General features: G+C 36.2%; 1 protein-coding gene across 1 annotated transcript in view; it reads right to left on the bottom strand.

Annotated features, from left to right (window-relative positions):
- The window catches only part of DCAF13 (DDB1 and CUL4 associated factor 13), a 28547-nt gene that overhangs the window by 6496 nt on the left and 1251 nt on the right, over window positions 1-20800 (bottom strand). The window contains 7 exon segments of the mRNA XM_054499556.2: window positions 1200-1364; window positions 4237-4319; window positions 6327-6404; window positions 9798-9953; window positions 10903-10992; window positions 15964-16071; window positions 16584-16783. Of these exon segments, the coding sequence (XP_054355531.1) occupies window positions 1200-1364; window positions 4237-4319; window positions 6327-6404; window positions 9798-9953; window positions 10903-10992; window positions 15964-16071; window positions 16584-16783 (880 nt within the window).

Here is a 20800-nt window from a genome sequence, read left to right as displayed (position 1 = left end):
GACAATGATGATACATGGTTTAGAAATCCATATGGCTTCCTCAAATTACAGTGGAAAAAGACACAAATATCACAAGTAAAAGAGCAAAGAGTTAGATAAGCAGATTGGCTATGACCATAATCATCCAATTATCATAATTTTTTGAGAAAAATTATTTCCATTTATTTGGATTTATTTTATGCATGCTTCCAGGAACACATCTAAAGCATTACTAAGGAACAATGGGAATGTGTATAACAGCTCTTTGCAAACCATAATTCACTACACAGGGGGCTGTATCTACACAGGACTTAGTTTTTAAAGTCAGTCTGTAAAGTGAAAACTCGAGAACAAAATTCCCCTTGCAAACTCCTTAAAATGCCATCACTTTCTGTAAACTACCTCTTTACAAAAATATGATATAATAGATGTATAAATAGATACTGTATTTAATAACATATAATATGTAGTAAAGGGCCAAACTATACAAAACACAATACAAATCTTAAATATTAGAATCACACTCAATGTGCTTACAGAATGAGACACACACGAGACTATGGGACAGCTAAGTATTCAAATCTCCCACCTCTCAACCTCTCATCAACCAAGCCATATACCTACTAAAGTAAAATAGAGGGAGAACGGTCTTGACAACTTAAACTTACTTTTATTTCTTTTTTAATTTTTGGTTTGGCATACAGAGTTGGATTAGACTAAGTAAAAAATAACAAATGTAAGGTATTATTACTAATTTTTCTTAAACTGTATTGGAGCAAAAAACTTTATTAAACTTCAGGTACCCTCTCAGAAAAGATAAATAATAATTAGGACAAAGAAAAATGAAACAAAAATAGTCATATGACATTTTGGTCAATGATAGACTGCATATATGACAGTGGTCCATTAAGATAATACTGGATTTTTACTGTACTTTTCCTATGTTTATATATGTTTACATAAACAAATACCACTGTGTTACAATTGCCCACAGTATTCAGCACAGTAACATGCTGAACAGATTTGTAGTCTAGAAGCAACAGGCTACACCATATGACCACACAGCCTAGGTGTGCAACACGTTATACCATCTAGTTTTGTTTAAGTGCACTCTTATGATGTTCACACAATGATGAAATCGCCCAATGACTCATTTCTCAGAATGCATCCCCATTGTTAACTGACATATGAATATAAATGGCTTACTGGTAGGCACATACCTGCTTCGACTTTTGTCTACAGGAAAGATTCGAATAGATTTATCGAAACTAGCAGACACAAACTCCTTCCCAGTGGGAGAGTAATCCACATCAAGCACTGCAGATACATGATCCATATGGACCATTACAGGAGTGTCCAGTGCACGCATATCAAAAGTATATAAGCTGTAAAAGAATTTTTAAATATTTGACACATATTTCTAGAATGCAGTACTAAAAGATACCAGTGAAAATAAGACCCATTTGCAAAACAATGCACATCTAAACAAAAAGCTCAATGCTGTACACAAGCAGGTGAGGGATAAGGAAAAATTTCAACAGTTTTTATGATTCCTTAAGACTCCACTTACACATACACCAACATATTTTCCTCCTTATAAATCTCATTGTAGAAAATGTGGAAATTTCAAAAAAAGTACAGAGTACAAAAATTACCTTTAATTCTACTACCCAGAGGCCAGTTATTTAGTACAGCATAATTTTTTAAAAAACCTTTTTCACCATACTATTTAAATACATACTTTTAATAAAATTGAAATGCTATGTAAAGCTTTATATTCTGATATTCCACATAGCATATTAATAAGCATTACCCATGTTATTAAACAATCTTTGAAAATATTTTAATGGCTGTATATATAAGTTCAAATAATTTATTTCCCTATATTTTAATAGTTTCCAACATTTTATTATATATAATGCTTAATAAAATCCCAACGTTTGCATTTTTAACATTCAATCTTTAACTGAATGGGATAGGTTCAATTAAATCTGGACAGATTCCTACAAGTAGGATTGTTAAGTTTAAAGGCATGAGCATTTTTAGGCTTGATTTGAGTTGCCAAATCACTGCCAACAAAGTTGCACTAATTTATACTCCTACTGGTGATATGTAAGAGTGAACACGGCCTTTCAAAGGGTGTATCAAAATGAGAAACTATACTTTATGCACAATTGGTAAAAACAATGACTTCATGAGTTTCAAGATTCAAAAATTCTTAATCTAATGGCTAAAAGAATAGTGCTTCAAATGAACCAACATGAACAATGGACAAGAGTAATACAGCATTATTGTGACCAAGTTCCTAACATAAAAATACTTGAAGATGCTAAGATTAGTGAGTGGAAGTCTGAGAAGAGGATATCCACATAGTTCCAAAGTATCTCCCCAAAGATATATAATAATTACAAAAGGAAAAAAAAGTAACTCTTTAGTGGAGAAACCTGGCAGACACCACCTTAACCAAATGATCAAGGTTAACATTACTAGTAGTAAGATATTGACAACTGCTTTACAGTTCCTGCCTAAGAGCAATGGTTTTCAACTAGGTTTGTTTTGTTCCAGCAAACTGCTTTTTAGTAAGATGCTTTATTTCTACATGGGAAAAATGATAAGAATTCCAATTCTAAGCATATCAATTTGTTTAGATGGAAAACCTTTAAATAAACAAAGTTCCATATTATAGGATTCATTAGTGATCATCTATTCTAACCCTCACCTTACAGATGCTGAAACTATGATACAGAGTTAGTTTAAATGACTTGCCCAAGTTTATACAGTAATTACTGGTCGGCCTAGACTTGAACTTAGGTTTCTAATTCAGAATGATTAGAATATCTAAAGGGCAATAAAAGAAAAAATACTTACAAATATAGAAAAGGGATACAAAAGCAAGATCGTTTTCAAAGAGCAATTATGATACTCCAACAGTCACTTATTATGAGGGATATGCTCTTTGTTACAGGTGGCATATGCAATTCTTTTCAAGGCAAGGAATGAGAAATTCCAAGGACACTGAAAAATGGTACCTTGCTAAAATAGCTTATTAGAACATTCTTTAGAAACCTTAATGAGGTTGGTCACAATAATGCTGTATTACTCTTGTCTTTTATTGCCTTTAACTGGAACAATGCCACTTAATTTCAAAACATCAATAAAGGTTAAAAAAAAAAAAAGCTTCAATTACTGTAGTTTGGTATTGCTAGTTAATGAGAGTCTAATTGAGCTTCTTTTATTTTTTTGACACCAGGGTCTTGTTCTGTTGGCCAGGCTGGAGTGCAGTGGCCCAATCACAACTCACTGTAACCTCAAACTCCTGGACTAAACCACTTTTTAGCAGAAAGTCATAAAAGATGCTTTTAGTTGGTACCACTAAAACATCATATAATAAATCCTTTTATGAGCTAATACTACTACTTTTTTGCTTTCAAATCTATATAGTGGAACATAAAACAATACAAAGATCTGAAGTTCAATCCACCAACAAACTTCTGCCTTCTTAAAAAAAACATGTATTAAGAATCTATCAAAGGCATAGCGCTATAATAAACGCTTTGGGAAAAAAAAAGATAAGACACTCCTTCCTCCCTGGGAGACTAATCTCCCCACTTTAATATCTTAAAAAGGGGATAACATGCATGTCCCACCTACCTCATATGGATACTGAAAAGATAACTATAATTTTTCTTCCGTCTGACTTAACAGTGATAGCTGATAACATGACTACATGAGTATCAGCTACCTGATACTCACTGCAATACAAACATTGCAGGCAGATATTTTCATTTCCATTAAAACATGTATGGTTCAGTCATTATTTATAAGATCTACATCAAACATCAGCCAACTTCTTCTGTAAAGGGCCAAATGTTAAACATTTTCAGGCAAGTGGGCCATAGGTCTCCGCTGCAACTATTCAACTCAGGCATTATAGCACAAAAGCAGCCATATCCAATATCTAAATAAGTAAGTGGGTGTGGCCATATTCCAACAAAACTTTATAAAAACAGGCAACAGAAAGGATTTGGTCCACTAGTTGTTTACTGTCCCTGGTCTACATCATTCTAAATACTAACAAAATAAATACTTTTCTAAGAAGCTCTTCTCCAATTTGGAAAACTTTTTAAAGCTAAACAAACAACAGTTTTCAAACTTTATAGGTATACCTACCTAGTGGTATATATTTTATTAGTATGACTTATACAATTAAGCCATTCCTGATAGAAATACACAAGTTTGTAAAAGAGGGAAACTTACTTATAATCTTCATTTGCTGCTGTAAAAATGAAAGCTTCCATAGGGTTCCAACAGATTGTATTTGTTCTCATATCTAAGATAACCTGAGAAAGGAAGCATATAGTATCCCATTACCATGAAATTAATTACCTCTAAAATGGATGAATTTCCCACTTCCTTTCCTTTTTTTTTCCCCCACTGATTTAAGCAAATATTTCATAAACACCTATTATGTGTAAAGTACTCAGCTCAGTGCAATGGGAAGAGAAATCAATCAGTAATTGCTTCTTAAATACACAGGCAGAGTAGTAAATATAAAAATAGAGATGCTTAACTCCCAGTCTCCTAATCTCAAACAATTTACAGTTGAGTCAGAAAAATGTGACACATAATAAGTTAAAATATAAACAATAAAGTAACAAATAACTAAGTATCAAATTAGGGGCAAAATTAATGGTGAGCTTAGGGTTAACATAAAGAACTGTTTCTAAAGACAAGTATGATTTGAACTGACCTATGAAGGATCAGTAATCCAGTGTTTCTCAATGGGTACACTATTGGCATTTTGAGCAGGATTATCTTTTGTTGTGTATGACTATCCACTGTAGGATGTTTTGCCACTCAGGGACCTCCCACTAAATGTCCCTCTTGCATTCCCAGAACTGTACCTGGTAGGGGACTAAAACCCCTGATTGAGAACTACTACATTTATGAGAGAAAGGATAAAAGAAACATTGATAGACTAGTAGACGGAGCAAAGAAGCAATAGAAAGTAGCAGTGTCTAACAATCCCTACATCTATCAAAGTGACCTGCATGTGACAAACTCCAATTCAATGTTACCTTACTGACTAAAAGAAATAAATGAGTTGCAAATTAGAACCAGATTTCAGAGCACCTTGAAAGCCAAGCTACATTTTCTTCAACCTAAAATTAATGAAGCTCCATTAAAAACTGAGAATGTGCAAAGCAGGAGGCAATAATAATGAAAAACTAAATTTAAAAAAAAAAAAAACAGAATGAGTGTTAGGTAGGTGGGAGGGGGCAGAAATGACCATTCATTAAACTAGTACCTCATGTCAGCATTCTGCTAAATGCTTAAAGTATCATGTTTTATTCTCAGCAAAGTGCTGCGAGATAGTTATTAATACCACCACCTTACAGGAGAAACACATTGTAGGTTAACTTGCTTAAAAGTCTAAGACCAAAGTTCATATAGGATCTTCCCATTAAATCACATGAATGAGTGAAATGATATAAGTGGTACTTTGGAAAGATTATCATATTTATCTATTTCAAACTTCAATGAATGTACTCTCCTAATATCTAGTTGTTACGTTATAAAAATGACAGGAATAATAAAAGCAAGTATTAAAAGCATTTCTTTTGTATGTGGACTATGACAACAGACTTGTGGCATCTCAATGATGTCCAGCCCTTTCTGTCACTCAAAATTCTAGTACCTGAAATAAACTTTATACCCTTTTACTTACAATGGCACTCCTTTCCTTACTTACAGACAGTATCTGTCTCCCTCTTGAGAGTTAGCTTAAGGTTGTATTATTAGCTTTGATATGTAAGTCCTGAAATTACTACTTTAGAATTGTTAGGAAATCTGCTACTTTGAACAGGATAGTGCTTGCCTAAATGTCAAACTAGTATTGATCAGCATGTAACTGAACAAATAAAGCTGGTTATGTGAATGAGTTCTAAAACCTTCTGGAATAAAATACTGTACATGTCATATGATAATCATGGGGCTTGAATTTATTGAATATTATTTGAGTAGTATTACACTGTTAAGTAACAGGGTGCAATACCTTTAAGAACTTTCAATTCAGTAAGTATTAATTAGAGGCCTAAAATGTACCGGCATCATGGAAGACACAAGGATGGTGACTAGGATACAATACCTAGCAGAAATTTAAGAGTCTCTAAAAAGCAATGGGGAGCTGAAAGAACACAACTATCATCATGTAGAGTTCTAAGAACACCTGTATAAAAGATTTTTTTAATTCTGAGAAAATATTTGATCCATATTTTTAGTCACTCTATTTACAGAGAAATACATAATGCCAACTGTATAAAGCAAAAGTCAAAACTGAAACTCACCTTTTTCAAAGGAGTAGCTTGCCTCATATCGTACAGTACTATATTCCTGTCAGATGCACAACTTCCCAAGAGAAATGTCTAAAAACAAGTATAACAATCACCAGTTAAAAGTCAGACCTGGCAGCAAACCACATCCATTCAGTAAACAAATGATTTAATTGCCCTTAATATTTATGTTAAAAAACAAAGTCCATTTTAAGAGGGTACAATAAATCATCCATAATCTCAGCAACTTAAACCAAGTATTTTCATTGTAAAATCCCCATGCTTGTATTTTATTTATTCATTTATTTAGAGACAGAGTCTTGCTCTGTCGCCCAGGCTGGAGTGCAGTGGTGCAATCTTGGCTCACAGCAACCTCTACCTCCCAGGTTCAAGCAATTCTCATGCCTCAGCCTGTGGAGGAGCTGGGATTACAGGGGTGCACCACCACACTGGGCTAATATTTTGTATTTTTAGTAGAGACAGGGTTTCACCATGTTGCCCAGGCTGGTATCGAACTCCTGACCTCAGGTGAGCCACCTGCCTCAGCCTCCCCAAGTGCTGGGATTACAGGCATGAGCCACCGTGCCTGGCCCCCATGCATGTATTTTAATGTACAGATATTACTGTGTTCTAATTTGTAATAAAACATATTTTACTTATCTACTCTTCAACTTAAGACTTGTTTCCTGTTTTTTACTATTGTAAGTAATACTTCAATAAACATTTTCCCCCCACATTTAGCTCTTCTTTTGAATTATTTCCTTAGGATAAAATTTCACAAATGACATTACTGAATCAAAAGGTATGAACAATTTTATGGCTTTTGATATTTAGGGCTAATTATTTTTTCAAAGAGCTGTACCAGTATACACTACAATGTGGGATATGTCCATTTTAATGCAACTGGGCAGCACTGGTTAGTGTCATTTAAAAGTTAATATCTGTATGACAGTATTTCCTAGCTATGTAAATTTATTGTTTTATTAGTAGTTAAATGTTTCTTTGTGTTTGTTAACTCTCTATAAATTAGGCCTGTCTTTTGTCCAACTGTTTGAAGATTTTTCTAATTATTTTATTTGTAAGTCAATTATAAATGTGCATGGTACTCACATAACCCCTTGGCATTAAGTAAAAATAAACCCTCTATCATCCAGTGGATCCCTGAAACCCTCTCTCTGCAGCATCATTCCTTCTCACTCATGGTTGCTGACACTCACAACTATCGGTTTCTGCCTACAATTACTTCCTATTGCAAATATGGGGGCAGCAAGAAGAGCTATTTACTAAATAGTTGCATGGCCAGCTAACTCCTCCTACTGTCTATACGCAGTTAAATAACACATCATAAAGCTAATGTTATGATCATGGTTTCCTCTCAGTTCTTTCTGAAAGCCTGCTATCTTAATGGCTGCTTTTCTGAGACTTCCCTAGTGAGGTCCCTCAACCTTTCTTGGCTTCTCATTATGTCGCCTCAGGGTCTAACCAGGTTCCATTTCTAAAAAGAAAGACTTTGATCTGAACAAAGCAAAACAATCTACCTAGACCAAATGCCACCTTTCACACCGTAAAACATGCCAATGATCAGCATAAACTTTTGGCTTTACCAGAATTCTAGGCTTCAATATTTAAAGAGAAAATTAATTATTAATGATTAGAGGAGACAAATACAAATACACTCCATTTGTTCACAGCAACATGCCCTTTCCATTAAGTTTAAAATAGGATAAGAGACATGCACACCATTTACTTTTACCACTAAGTTCATAAGGTTAATAGCAATTAAAAAAGAAAAAAAACAGCTGAACAAATACAGCTGTTATACAGGCAAGTTTGAAAAATATGGTCACTAGGTCATCCCTAATAATTATGATTTTAGAATTGGTGATCAGCTCTTCTGACACAGATGTTCACCAAAGCAGAGAAGCAAAAGATTTTTTTGTTCCCCTAAATAGTAAGAAACAGTGTCTGTTTAGGTTTTTTTGTTTGTTTGTTTGTTTAGTAAGTAATACCATCACCATCTTGAATTTGGATAGCACTTTTAAAAAATGTTCACATATGTTATCAACTTTTACACTTGGTCCTGCTCTGCAAGGGTAGCTGCCTTTCCATGCCATTTCTCTCTTCTACAACCAAGGGAAACATAAGGAAGGAAGATGGAGGATGGAGTGAGAACGATATAATAGAGACAGATACTACAGACCAGGGATCAGAAAACTTCTTCTGTAAAGGGCCGGAGAGTAAATATTTTAGGTTTTGTGGGCCATACGGTCTCTGTGGCAATTACTTAACTCTGCCATCATAGAACAAAAGCAGCTACAAACAATATGTATGCAAGAGAACATGGCTGTCTTCTAGCAGAGCTCTATTTATCTTCTAGCAGAGCTCTATTTACAAAAACAGGCAGTGGGCCACAAGTGGCTCACAGACTAGTTTGCCAACCTATTCTAGACCTGCAGCCTCTCTAGAAAGTGTATGTGTGAGCATGTGGTAGTTGCAGGAAGAGTGTCTTCTGGCTTCTCAGTAATTCCTCAAGGCCAAACTCACATCGCACTGCAGCATCTCATTTTCCAGTACATCATACAAACAATTTTTATACCTTACTATTTTGACTCAACCTTACTTCCTACCTTTTATCAGGTTGGGTCTTTAAGAGCATAACGCTTGCATATTAGGATTTTTCTCTCATACTACCTAAAATGGTAGCCTCGCAATAACTGCTAAAATTGGCTTATATATGCTATGATTGCCTTTTCCTTCAGCAGGAAAAAAGTATCCCTACTGAGTCTTCTGGACAATCAGTTCATCTATTGTTATGTATTAAGAAAAAGTTCAGAGAAAGATCTGGAGTCCAAGGGCTAGTTCAGCCTTCAGGACAGCCTCCATTCCTAAATTCAGACCCAAACAGACAACATGTAGTGGCCAATCTCCAACTCTTCCCTTAGGCCTGGAGGAACTGGGAATCACAATTCAGACTTCTGAGCAAAGAAAAATATAACTATAACTAATTACCATGCAGTTCAACAATAATCACAAATGTTTTTATGAAGCACTGGTACCTTACCAATTACAAATAGACAAAATGATGTCCAATGCTCCTTCTTCTGACCTCCAAGGCAGGTAGAAAAATTAACATTTTCCTAAATGTACAATGACATAATCTATGGAACATGAGGTTGAAGGCATGAGTAAAACTAAAGTTAAAACAAGACTATATTTACTTGGATTTTACCCCAACGGGCAAATGCACACACCACTCCTCTAACAATGCTTAACTCTAGTATCTGGGACTAAACTGCTGTGAAACATGTTGGGATTTGAGCAAAGGTATCAGAACTCGTTTACAATCCAGAAAATTGACAAAATGCCAAAACACCATTAAAATTCAGACGTTTCTATCATACATTCAAAAGTTTCCTAAACAGAACTGAAATTATTAAGCAATAATAAGGAAACAAAAAGCAAAACATACTTAAAAAAAAACATTACCTCAATTGGGTTAAATTTAACACTACTTATACTGTCAAATCCCCAGGTCATTGAACATACAGGATTAGTTCTTTGTTCATCCCAAATGTCTACTTGCTGTCCACATGTGGCAAAAACAGCTTCTTTCCAGTGATGATCAATCCCAGTATACACTGTCTTTAAAAGCAAAAAGGTTGTTAAGAGGATTTTTTTCACTACTAATTCAAATCTGCAGAATAATATTTTAAATATATTTATCTACACTATCTTTTTTTGAGATAGTGTTCACAAAGAAACTTCTTTGAAGTCCTTACTTAAAGGGGGAAACAATACCATAAAGAGACAAGACATTTTAAGAATGAAACCAATTTTGTTTTAGAAATTACTAACGTGTTTCCAACTACAAATTCTCTACCTCATACTCATACCCCATTCCCCTATCCCTTTAAGAACATTTAGAACTTCTTGAAACCTAAAGCAGAACCTAAATATTATATACTAACCATAATATTGAAATGACAAAATGATTTTTAAAAGGTATATTTAATTTAAAGATTAAATCTAATTTTGGAATTGTTTGCTTCATATAAAAATGTAAACATTATAAAACATGGATAGGCCAAATGTTCTAAATTATTCTTAAGCTAAAACTAAACCACCCATCATCTGATTTGCAGAAAAATTTGGTAGAAACATTAATAAGATTTATATGATGCATAATACTATTAAATTTCTTCATTTCTTAAAGGAGTCTTTCAACTAAGAAATTCTGAGTTTTGTGTAAGATCTATGATGACATAAACTAAACAAGCTGAAGCATTTTCTGAACTTCTATCTTTTTCTCCATGGTCTTGCTATAGGAAATGTTTCATTGTATCCTAATGTTCAATGTAGCTAAAAACAGAAATCAAACTCTACTACAATGCCAAAAAAAAACTGTTAAAATTCTTTAGCATCAAAGGACTTTAGCTGCATTAAATATTGCGTAAATGGGTCAACAATTACAGCCTAAAGTCTTTCGTTTCTTATTTGCATCTTCTTCCCCATCTTTGGAAATTATAACTATAAAATAATTTTCAATAAAAGAATGTTAATAGGCAAGCTATTAGTCAATTTACTTTTGTACCTTTCCTAATATTGTATGTAATGGCTCTTCCTCGTCTCCATAGCCTGGCCCATCCATTTTCCACTGCTTCACAGTTTTGTCATCACCAACCTAGAAATATTTGTTTTATTATGATGATGATAATGAACAACAGTTATAAATTAAAACTTGCCAACACATATCAAATTGTAAGTATCTTGTTTAAAACAGATAACATACCATATCATTCCAGTATTACACTTATTGATGCATTTATATCCCACCTTGTTTTAGTAAAGATTTGTGACAAATATATGAAGTACATAAAACTAAAAATACAATGAGTAGAGCAAAAGAAAAACAAGAACGGGGCAAAGTTAGGTCATGCATATTGTGATAAACATGGGATTTCAACTTAAAGAAAAAATGGATTATAAAAAATGGCATTATAATATCGGTTAGTCATTTTTAAAAATTGAGCCAATTTGATGCCTTACGTGAAAATAAAATTCCAGGTAATTTTAAATGTAAAAAAATGAAAAACATGAAAATACTGGTGAGAAGGCATTGTTATAATATTGAAATAGATAAAGTCCTTTTCTGCATGAACTGCAGAAACTACTAAGTCAGTGGTTTTCAAACTGTGAACTTTGGGCCTCTGGAGGACCCTGAGAACTTTTCAGGGTCCACGCGGTCAAAACTATTTTCATAACGTTAGTAAAGACATAGTTTGTCTTTTCACTGTGCTGACAGCTGCACAAATAGTAAAAAAGCAACAGTGAGCAGAACTGTTGGCACGTTAGCCCAAATCAAGGCAAAGCAACAAACTATGGTAATTTAGACATGGGTATCTGGCAGACATGTTTAAGCTATCAGGTAAAACAGACTACAAAACATATAATGTAGTTTGAGGTTGAAAACAAAATCATAAATGTGGTACTGTATAACTGCATATATACCAAACTGCTAGTTTTAACTTAAAATCTTACATTTATATATTAAATGCAATCTATATCTACTTTTTGATAAAAACATTAACAAAGATATATTTATCTATGGGAAGAGTATGAATGTAGCTCTTTTCTTACAGCAAATTCAAAAATGAAAACACTTCTTGCAAAACAGTTTACAGTGCCCATGAGATGAAAACAGGTAAGTGATCGGGAAAGGTTTTGGTACTAAGATTACACAGCGATGTCTTTTGTTGAGGATGCCAATGAACAGAATCCTTAACAACATCCTTGTAACAGACAAAAAGTATTTAACAGGGCTACATCTTATTAACAACTCTGAATCTGAGCCACTGGCACTATACTAAAACTCACTTCTAGAAACCTGATTCTACTGGCAGAACCTAAGATGTAATCTAGGTATCAGGTCCTGACCGATCTGGCTTGACCCAAAGAGACATTTTAGCACTTACAGAATACAGGATAAACTGTGTCCCTGAGCACCCGGTTCCTGAAGACAGTATCCCTCCATCAAGTTTCTGATAGTGTCTGCAAGCTCAAGACTGAATTTCCTTGTAAATGACCAAGCTGTTCTGCAGTCTACTGAGTACAAACCTCAGCGGACCACCAATTCTGGGAAAGGTTTTCTCATTTTATAGAAATGAGTAGCCGAACAAGAATATGTGCCTGGCTAGAACATCTCATCTCCAGGCTGGTTATGCTGAAGAAGGAACTGTTGGTATTACAAACTGGGATATCTTAGTGAAGTTTAGGTAATAAAAGTTTATGTTTTGCAACACTGTGTACTAAAATTTTTAAAAACATTCTTAAAGTTGTACCAGCAAGTAGTCTTCACATGTGTCTTATCTCTGACAAAGCACACATTACTCAAAACTATATTTTGGTTGGGCGCGGTGGCTTGCGCCTTATAATCCCAGCACTTTCAGAGGCCAAGGCAGGCGGATCACTAGGTCAGGAGATCGAGACCATCATGGCTAACATGGTGAAACCCTGTCTCTACTAAAAATTAAAAAAATTAAAAAATTAGCCGGGAATGGTAGTGGGCACCTGTAGTCCCAGCTACTGGGGAGACTGAGGCAAGAGAATGGCGTGAACCCAGGAGGCAGAGCTTGCAGTGAGCAGAGATCATGCCACTGCACTCCAACCTGGGCAAGAGGGAGACTTCATCTCAAAAAAAAAAAAAAAAAAAAAAAAAAAATCTTTTTGAAAAAGGGAGAAACAATGAGCTGGGCATGGTGACTCATGCCTGTAATCCCAACACTTTTTGGGAGGCTGAGATGGGCTTGAGCCCAGGAGTTCAACATCAGCCTGGGCAACGTAGCAAGACTCTGTCTCTTTAAAAAAATAAAGTGGGGGAAAATAAGTGGTGAATATGAAACATTTTCAGTCTTTATTCATTTCTTAAAATGTTTTTATTTAATTTACAAATAAAAGTTATATATATTTATGATGTACAACATTGTGTTTTGATATACGTAGACACTGTGGAATGGATAAACCAAGCTAATTAACATATCTGTTACCTCACATACTTATTATTTTGTGGTGAGAACATTTAATTCACGTTCATAGCAATTGTCAAGACAGCATGTTGTTATTAACTATAATCACTGTGTTGTACAACATCTATCCCATCTATTTGAAATTTTGTCTCTTTTGACCAACATCTCCCCAATCTCCCTCCCTCAAAGCCCCTAGTAATGACCATTTTACTCCATTTCTATGAGTTTGGCTTTTTTAGATTCCACACAACTGAGATCATGTGGTATTTGTCTTATTTAACTTAGCATCATGTCCTCCAAGCTCATTCATGTATGCTGCAAGTGACAGGATTTCCGTCTTTCTGAAGGCTGAATAGTATTCCTGTGTGCTTGTGTGTGTGTACTTTTTTTTTTTAATTCATTCATCCATTGCTGGACACTTTAGGTTGATTCCATATCCTGGGTATTGTGAATAATGCTGCAAATGAGCCTTTATTCATTTTAAGCATTAAAAAAAATACACTAAGTCCTCTGGCTGAGCTATTAATCAATATATCCAAAAGAATAACCAAGTGTAAGAAGCCTTAGTTGCCATCCATTCCCACTTGCCAACCAATTCCTTGCACAACATTGGGCTTGCAGGGTCAGGCAGCTTATCTGCACCCCTCTAGTGAAAAGTAACTGAATGCTTTGCAAGGTAGCCTATTCTGCTTTTTGACAGCAAATAAGTTTTTTTACACCAAAATCAAATCTTTTAACATTAACACCTATTTCCAGTGCCTCTCTATGGAGCAACAAATTAGTCTATTTTCTTTTTCACATGACAATCTTTCAAATTGTAGCTATCAGGTTTCCCAGAAGTCATCTTTTCCCTTTATTATTCTCTTGCAATCTAGCTTCTGCACCCAGCCAACCTGGATTGCAACCTACATTTTATAACTCAGCTCAACCTGTTTTTTAAGAAGTCATTAGTAAATAAAGAATAAAGAAGATCTATCTGACTGATTAGTGCATGTGCATACAAAAACTGTTGTAAAGGTAGGTCAAAACACTTGAAAAGACATACACCAAACTAACAGTGTTAGAAGTGAAAGACTAGAATTACACAATCTTTAATTTTCTATTTTTTACATCTCTACATTTCTAAAATGTTTTTCTCAGTCTTCATTTTTCATTATTCTTTGTAGTAGTTCACAAAACTGACTATTCCTTCCTCCTAGGACACTATGCTCATTCACAGATTCTTTGAGCTCTGGCTACTCCCAGAGTTTTCCCACTTCCCAGAGGTGGGCATTCCCCAAGGCTACTTCCTTGACATCTTTGTATTTCTATATTTTCCTCTTCATTTCCTCCCAATGATGCCATACTATGGCTTCAATGATTAGTTCTATATTGATGATGTCAAGTTCAGCTCTGACCTCCCTCCTGAGCTCCAGACCTGCATCTGTAAAGGTATGATAGACATCTTCACTCGAACAGCCCATTAGCAGTCCAGTTTGTCACATCATATCCTTCCCATTGCCACTCTTCCAAACTTGCTGGTACTCCTCAGCAACAGGAACCAACCTCTTCCCAGGCTCCTCTCAGTTGTCAAACCTGTCAGTCCTCCAAAGTGTCAACCACTGATTTCTAGTTTTCAGTCTCCATAATAAGGTAGCCTCTTATTATTGCCTGCCAAACTATTAAAATGGCCTTCAAACTGATCACTAACTGATGTCAAATTACTTAACTCAAAGCACAGCTCAGATTTTGTTGTTCCCCTTGTCAAAAAAGACCTTCAATGAACTTGAATTGGTATTTGTACACCAATGGTCATGGCAACACTATTCACAATAGCCAAAAGGTGGAAACAAATCAAATGCTCATTGACGAATGAACGGATAAATAAAATGTGACACATACAATGGAATGTTATTTAGCCATAAAAAGAAAGGAAATTCTGACATGTACTACAACATGGATAAACCTTGAAGACAATTAAGTAAAATAAGCCAGACACAAAAGACTTATTCCACATACACAAAATGGTATAATTCTTTAAAATATGCTTCTATTTATATAAGGTACCCAGAATAGTCAAAATCACAGAAGTAAAAAGTAAAATAGTCGTTACCAGGGGTTGGGGACTGAGGGGAAAGAGGAGTTATTGTTTAATGACTATAGTTTCAGCTGGGAAAGATGAAAAAGTTCTGAAGACGGATGGTGGTGATGGTTGCACAGTGATGTGAATGTATTGGATGCCACCAAACTGTATATTTAAAAACAGAGAGTAAATTTTACATTCCGGATATCTTGCCACACCACACACAGGCACAAAACTTCAATGATTCCTTACTATCTGACTGACGAAAGTACAAATTACTCATCTTAGCATCAAAAATCCTCCAGATTAAGCCAAACTCTTTCTAGACTTACCTCTCATTAATTCCACTTTTGTGGTAAATTGAATATTAGCTTAATCATGTTAAGTTATGGGGAAGGCTGAATTATATAAAGAAAACTAGAAATTTTCAAGGTTTAATAAGCTATTTTGCATTGTGAAACTCCAAAAGGGCCTAGGAACAAATAAATGAACTTGAAAAAAATGTATTCAATTAGATTATTCTTACCTATGTTGATCAAATTTAATGACTTAATGGTATTATACTTACAGTGAAAAAAGAAGTCCCACAAAAGCGGGTACATATTCCTCGTACAAAGCCTTCATGTGCTTGTATTGTACGGATACAATTCCGCTGAGTTAGGTTCCAAATTCTAACCTATGATAAAGCATACCAGGAAATTTCAGTGAACTATAAATGTAAAATGTTCAGGATAAATTCAACACTGACAAGGCTACGAATCACTCTACTGGGCGGCTAAAACCAAAATCCTTTGGATTAAAACAATGCAATGCATATGGATAAGTATATCGACGAGCAAAAAATACAATCTGGCAAATACTCTGTTGATTCTAAAGTGTTGCAAAACTTTTTCACTTGCCATGGGAGGAAATTAGGTGTTGACAACATCTGTGAAAAAACTCATACTTAAATACTTTAATTATAAACATGATTATTTAATTTACTGTCAAATTGATCCTTAAACTACTGCATTTATAATTTCTTAGGTTTAAAGAAGAAAATACTAAACAGTATTCCTAACAAAATTTAGTCTTGAGAAATAAACTGAAATCCAATAAAGTAAAACCTACAGTAACTAAAAACTAAAGGAAAAAACATTTGTAATATAACTACTTTTAGTTGAAAATATCATCTAGAGTGACACTTGCCTCTCCATCACACGCCCCAGAAAGGACAGTAGCCAGGTTCTTTGGATGCTTTGCCAAGCAATTGACTCCATCACGGTGACCATCCAGTGAAGCAAGGAATGGTTTTGCAAATACTCGTTCCAGTTTGGTAGCATTTAAAGCTCTTACATACTCTCGTGGGACCTCAAAAGGATGTAAAGTAGGATCATAGTTTCTTGGAACTGAAATGAGAATGATTCTTCTTAATAATTCACACAACATTTCCTGCAGTCTTCCTCAGCTAATCACTCTGTTATTCAATAGGCATTTAGTTAGTGACATTGTTCTATGCCTAACACTAAGAATACAAAATTAGAAGACCTGCTGTTCAGAAATCTTTCTGAAATTACTGGAAAATCATGGGATGCATACATCTTGCAAAACAATTAGATCCTAGATATATATACATGCAGCATTTCCCCCCACCACCTTTTTTTTTTGAGACGGAGTCTCGCTCCATCACCAGCCTAGAGTGCAGTGGCACAATCTCGGCTCACTGCAACCTCCGCTTCCCAGGTTTAAGCAATTCTCCTGCCTCAGCCTCCCGAGTAGCTGGGATTACAGGCGCGTGCCACCACGCCCAACTAATTTTTCTATTTTTAGTAGAGACGGGGTTTCACCATGTTGGTCAGGCTGGTCTCGATCTCTTGACCTTGTGATCCACCCGCCTTGGCCTCTCAAAGTGCTGGGATTACAGACATGAGCCACCGTGCTCGGCTTCCCTTTTATATATCCTAGTACACTCTTCAACTGGGTTGTAAGTGTTCACTGTCAGGGCTTCCAATACACTTTACATTTGTACTTCCTTATGCCTAGCACAGTTCCTGGGACAAAACATGTGCAAGATGTTTGCTCAACAGAACTCTAAGCTTCCTGTAGGGCAGGGAACATTATTAATCTCTGGTGCTAAATACCGTGCTGATAGACACACGAAGTTGTGATTATGATGATATTATATAGCTATTATTTACTGAGCACTTTCTGTTTGTTTACTTACTTAAAAAAGACTCACATAAGAGTTCACTAAGTGCCAGGCACTGTTCCAAAAATCTTAACTGTTTAATCTCCACAGCATCCTATGTGTTAAGTTCTATTACTATCTCACACTTTATTGATGGGAAAACTGAGGCATAAAGAGGTTAAGTAACTTGAATATGACATGGTGGAGCCAGGATTCAAACCAAGGCAGTATGGCTCCAGAATCTATGTTTTAACTGTCCTGACATGCTGCTAAACACATTGTCTTGGTTAATAATCATGCTTAGGGCCGGGCGTGGTGGCTCACGCCTGTAATCCCAGCACTTTGGGAGGCCGGGACAGACAGATCACGACGTCAGGAGATCAAGACCATCCTGGCTAACACAGTGAAATCCCATCTACTAAAAATACAAAGTCAGCCAGCTGGGGGCAGGGGGTGGTATGTGCCTACAGTCCCAGCTACTCAGGAGGCTGAGGCAAAAGGATCACTTGAACCTGGGAGGTGGAGGTTGCAGTGAGCCAAGATCGCGCCACTGCACTCCAGCCTGGCTGACAGAGCGTGACTTCATCTCAAAAAGAAAAAAAATATATATATATGTATATATATATATAAAATTATGCTTAGAAAGTAATTTTAAGCTTGTATGTCTAAAAAACTCAGTGAGTAAAAAGTAAATGCATCTTCTTACCCCATGACTTCATCCTGCTGTTTCTTTCTGACTCCCTGGTAATGGTATTGTATCTAACATTCAACAAAGCTCTAGCCTAAGTCATTCTTATGTATTCCATCTTCCATATTCCCTACTACCAAAACTCAAAGTCCTACTCATCATCTCTTTGCAACACTTACACATCTTTCCTTTTAACTCTCTATTTCTAGTAACTTAGTTTTTGTTTTGTTTTGTTTTGTTTTTTTTGAGATGCGTTATCATTCTGTCACCCAAGCTGGAATGCAGTGGTGTGGCTATAGCCTACTGCAGCCTCAACCTCTAGGGCTTAAGTGATCCTCCTACCTTAGCCTCTCACCTCAGCCTCCCAAGTAGCTTGGACCTGAGGCATGCACCACCATGCCCCGTTAATCTTTAAATTTTTTGTAGAGACGGGGGTCTCCTTATGATGCCCAGGCTACTCTTGAACTCCTGGGCTCAAGAGATCCTCCCACCTTTGCCTCCCAAAGTGTTGGGTTTATGAATGTGAGCCACTGCATCCCCAGGCAGTTTGGGTCTTCATTATCCTATACTTGGGCTACTTTAATATCATCCCTACTTGATTTGGTGGCAATTTACACTATTATCAGATGTCATCTTTTTTTTTTTTTTTTTTTTTTTTGAGATGGAGTCTTGCTCTGTTGCCCAGGCTGGAGTGCAGTGGTGCAATCTCGGCTCACTGCAAGCTCTGCCTCCCAGGTTCACGCCATTCTCCTGCCTCAGCCTCCCGAGTAGCTGGGACTACAGGCACCCTCCACCATGCCCGGCTAATTTATTCATTTTTTTGTATTTTCAGTAAAGACGGGATTTCACCATGTTAGCCAGGATGGTCTCGATCTCCTGACCTCGTGATCCGCCCGCCTCGGCCTCCCAAAGTGCTGGGATTACAGGCGTGAGCCACCGCGCCCAGCCTATCAGATGTCATCTTAAAACAGCTTTTTACATGTCACTCCCATGCTTAAAACTTCCAAAGGCTCCCTATATAGTCGTCTTCAAACTTTCTGTGTGCCCCATTAATAAGAGTTTTTGAGCAGATCCCTTCTCAACATATGTGTATGTTAATGAGAGCATTTAACTAAAGATGTTCTTCCTTTTTTTTTTTTTTTTTTTTTTTGAGACGGAGTCTCCCTCTGTCGCCCAGGCTGGAGTGCAGTGACGCGATCTCGGTTCACTGCAAGCTCTGCCTCCCGGGTTCACGCCATTCTCCCGCCTCAGCCTCCCGAGTAGCTGGGACTACAGGCATCCACCACCACCCCCGGCTAATTTTTTTGTATTTTTAGTAGAGACGGGATTTCACTGTGTTAGCCAGGATGGTCTCGATCTCCTGACCTTGTGATCCGCCCGTCTTGGCCTCCCAAAGTGCTGGGATTACAGACGTGAGCCACCGCGCCCGGCCAAAGATGTTCTTTTTTTAAGAAAAATCTTGATTTAACACTGTGATAGATTTAAAGGTTCTAATTTCAGCTAAATTCAATGTTTGGTTTTAATGGCTACTATTATTAAAAAAATTCATGCAGTACTCACTTTCGCACAGTACTGTATTAACGGGACAACATGCATACTGGAATCAATTCCCCACTTTGCAAAGTTTCGTGGTTAACAGATGTGATTTCAATCACTGTAAACCTCTTAAAGAGTGGGACTGGTTCAGTTAATGTGCAAAGTGCAGAATGCCTGTACTTCACAAAGAAAGCATACCCAAAATGATAATGTCCATAGTTAGCTACGTTTATTTAACATATTTAATTTTCAGTCTCATCCATCAGTTTTTCAAAGATTATTTCTGAAGTCTAGAAAATTTCTATCTACTCTGTCAGCAGCTGTTCCTACAACTAAAATTAGCATTTAATAATTTCAACAAAAGTTTAAAAACCCCAACAAGACAGATCATTTTGTTTCTAAATCTCTTCATGTAGGCAAAATGAATCTTTATAGATGGAGAAACTGACGTTTATAAAGCAACTATTATGTGCTAGATGCTGTCTAAACACAGTGCATACACGAACATGATTCTTCCCCTTTTTGGAGGCTAAGTCTGATGGAAAAGACTATTAACCAAAATAATAATCATGAGACAATGTAATAAACACCGTGAGGAAGTGATAGAAACACAGAAGACGGGTGCTGAAGGGGGCGGGGCTCATGCAGGAGGTAAGCAGGAACAGATTATTGTTCGGTGAAAGTTTTCCAGAGAAAGCGGCTAAACTGGGTAAGGGTGTGTGCCACAGGAGGCCTTAAAAAAGATGACTGAAACGCACTGAGATTTGCAAGGGTGAATACTAAACCACTTGTGGGAAACGTAGTGACTGACGAAAGTGGCAAGGAAGGTGGGACCAGAGATTCAAGGACTGGGAATGATGCCAAATCCAAGTGACAAATCTAATTTATATTTTAGAAACATTACTGCCTTGTGACAAACTCTAAACATCTTTTGAGCAGAGACTTCTTAGCAATGCTCACACACGTTGATAATATCTCCTACTCAACCAAAATAGTGAAATACTGTTTTCGCCT

This window comes from Pongo pygmaeus, chromosome 7 (assembly GCF_028885625.2).
Source record: "Pongo pygmaeus isolate AG05252 chromosome 7, NHGRI_mPonPyg2-v2.0_pri, whole genome shotgun sequence".
In the NCBI taxonomy this organism is placed as follows: Eukaryota; Metazoa; Chordata; class Mammalia; order Primates; family Hominidae; genus Pongo; species Pongo pygmaeus.
This window is presented reverse-complemented; position numbering and strand designations above follow the sequence as displayed.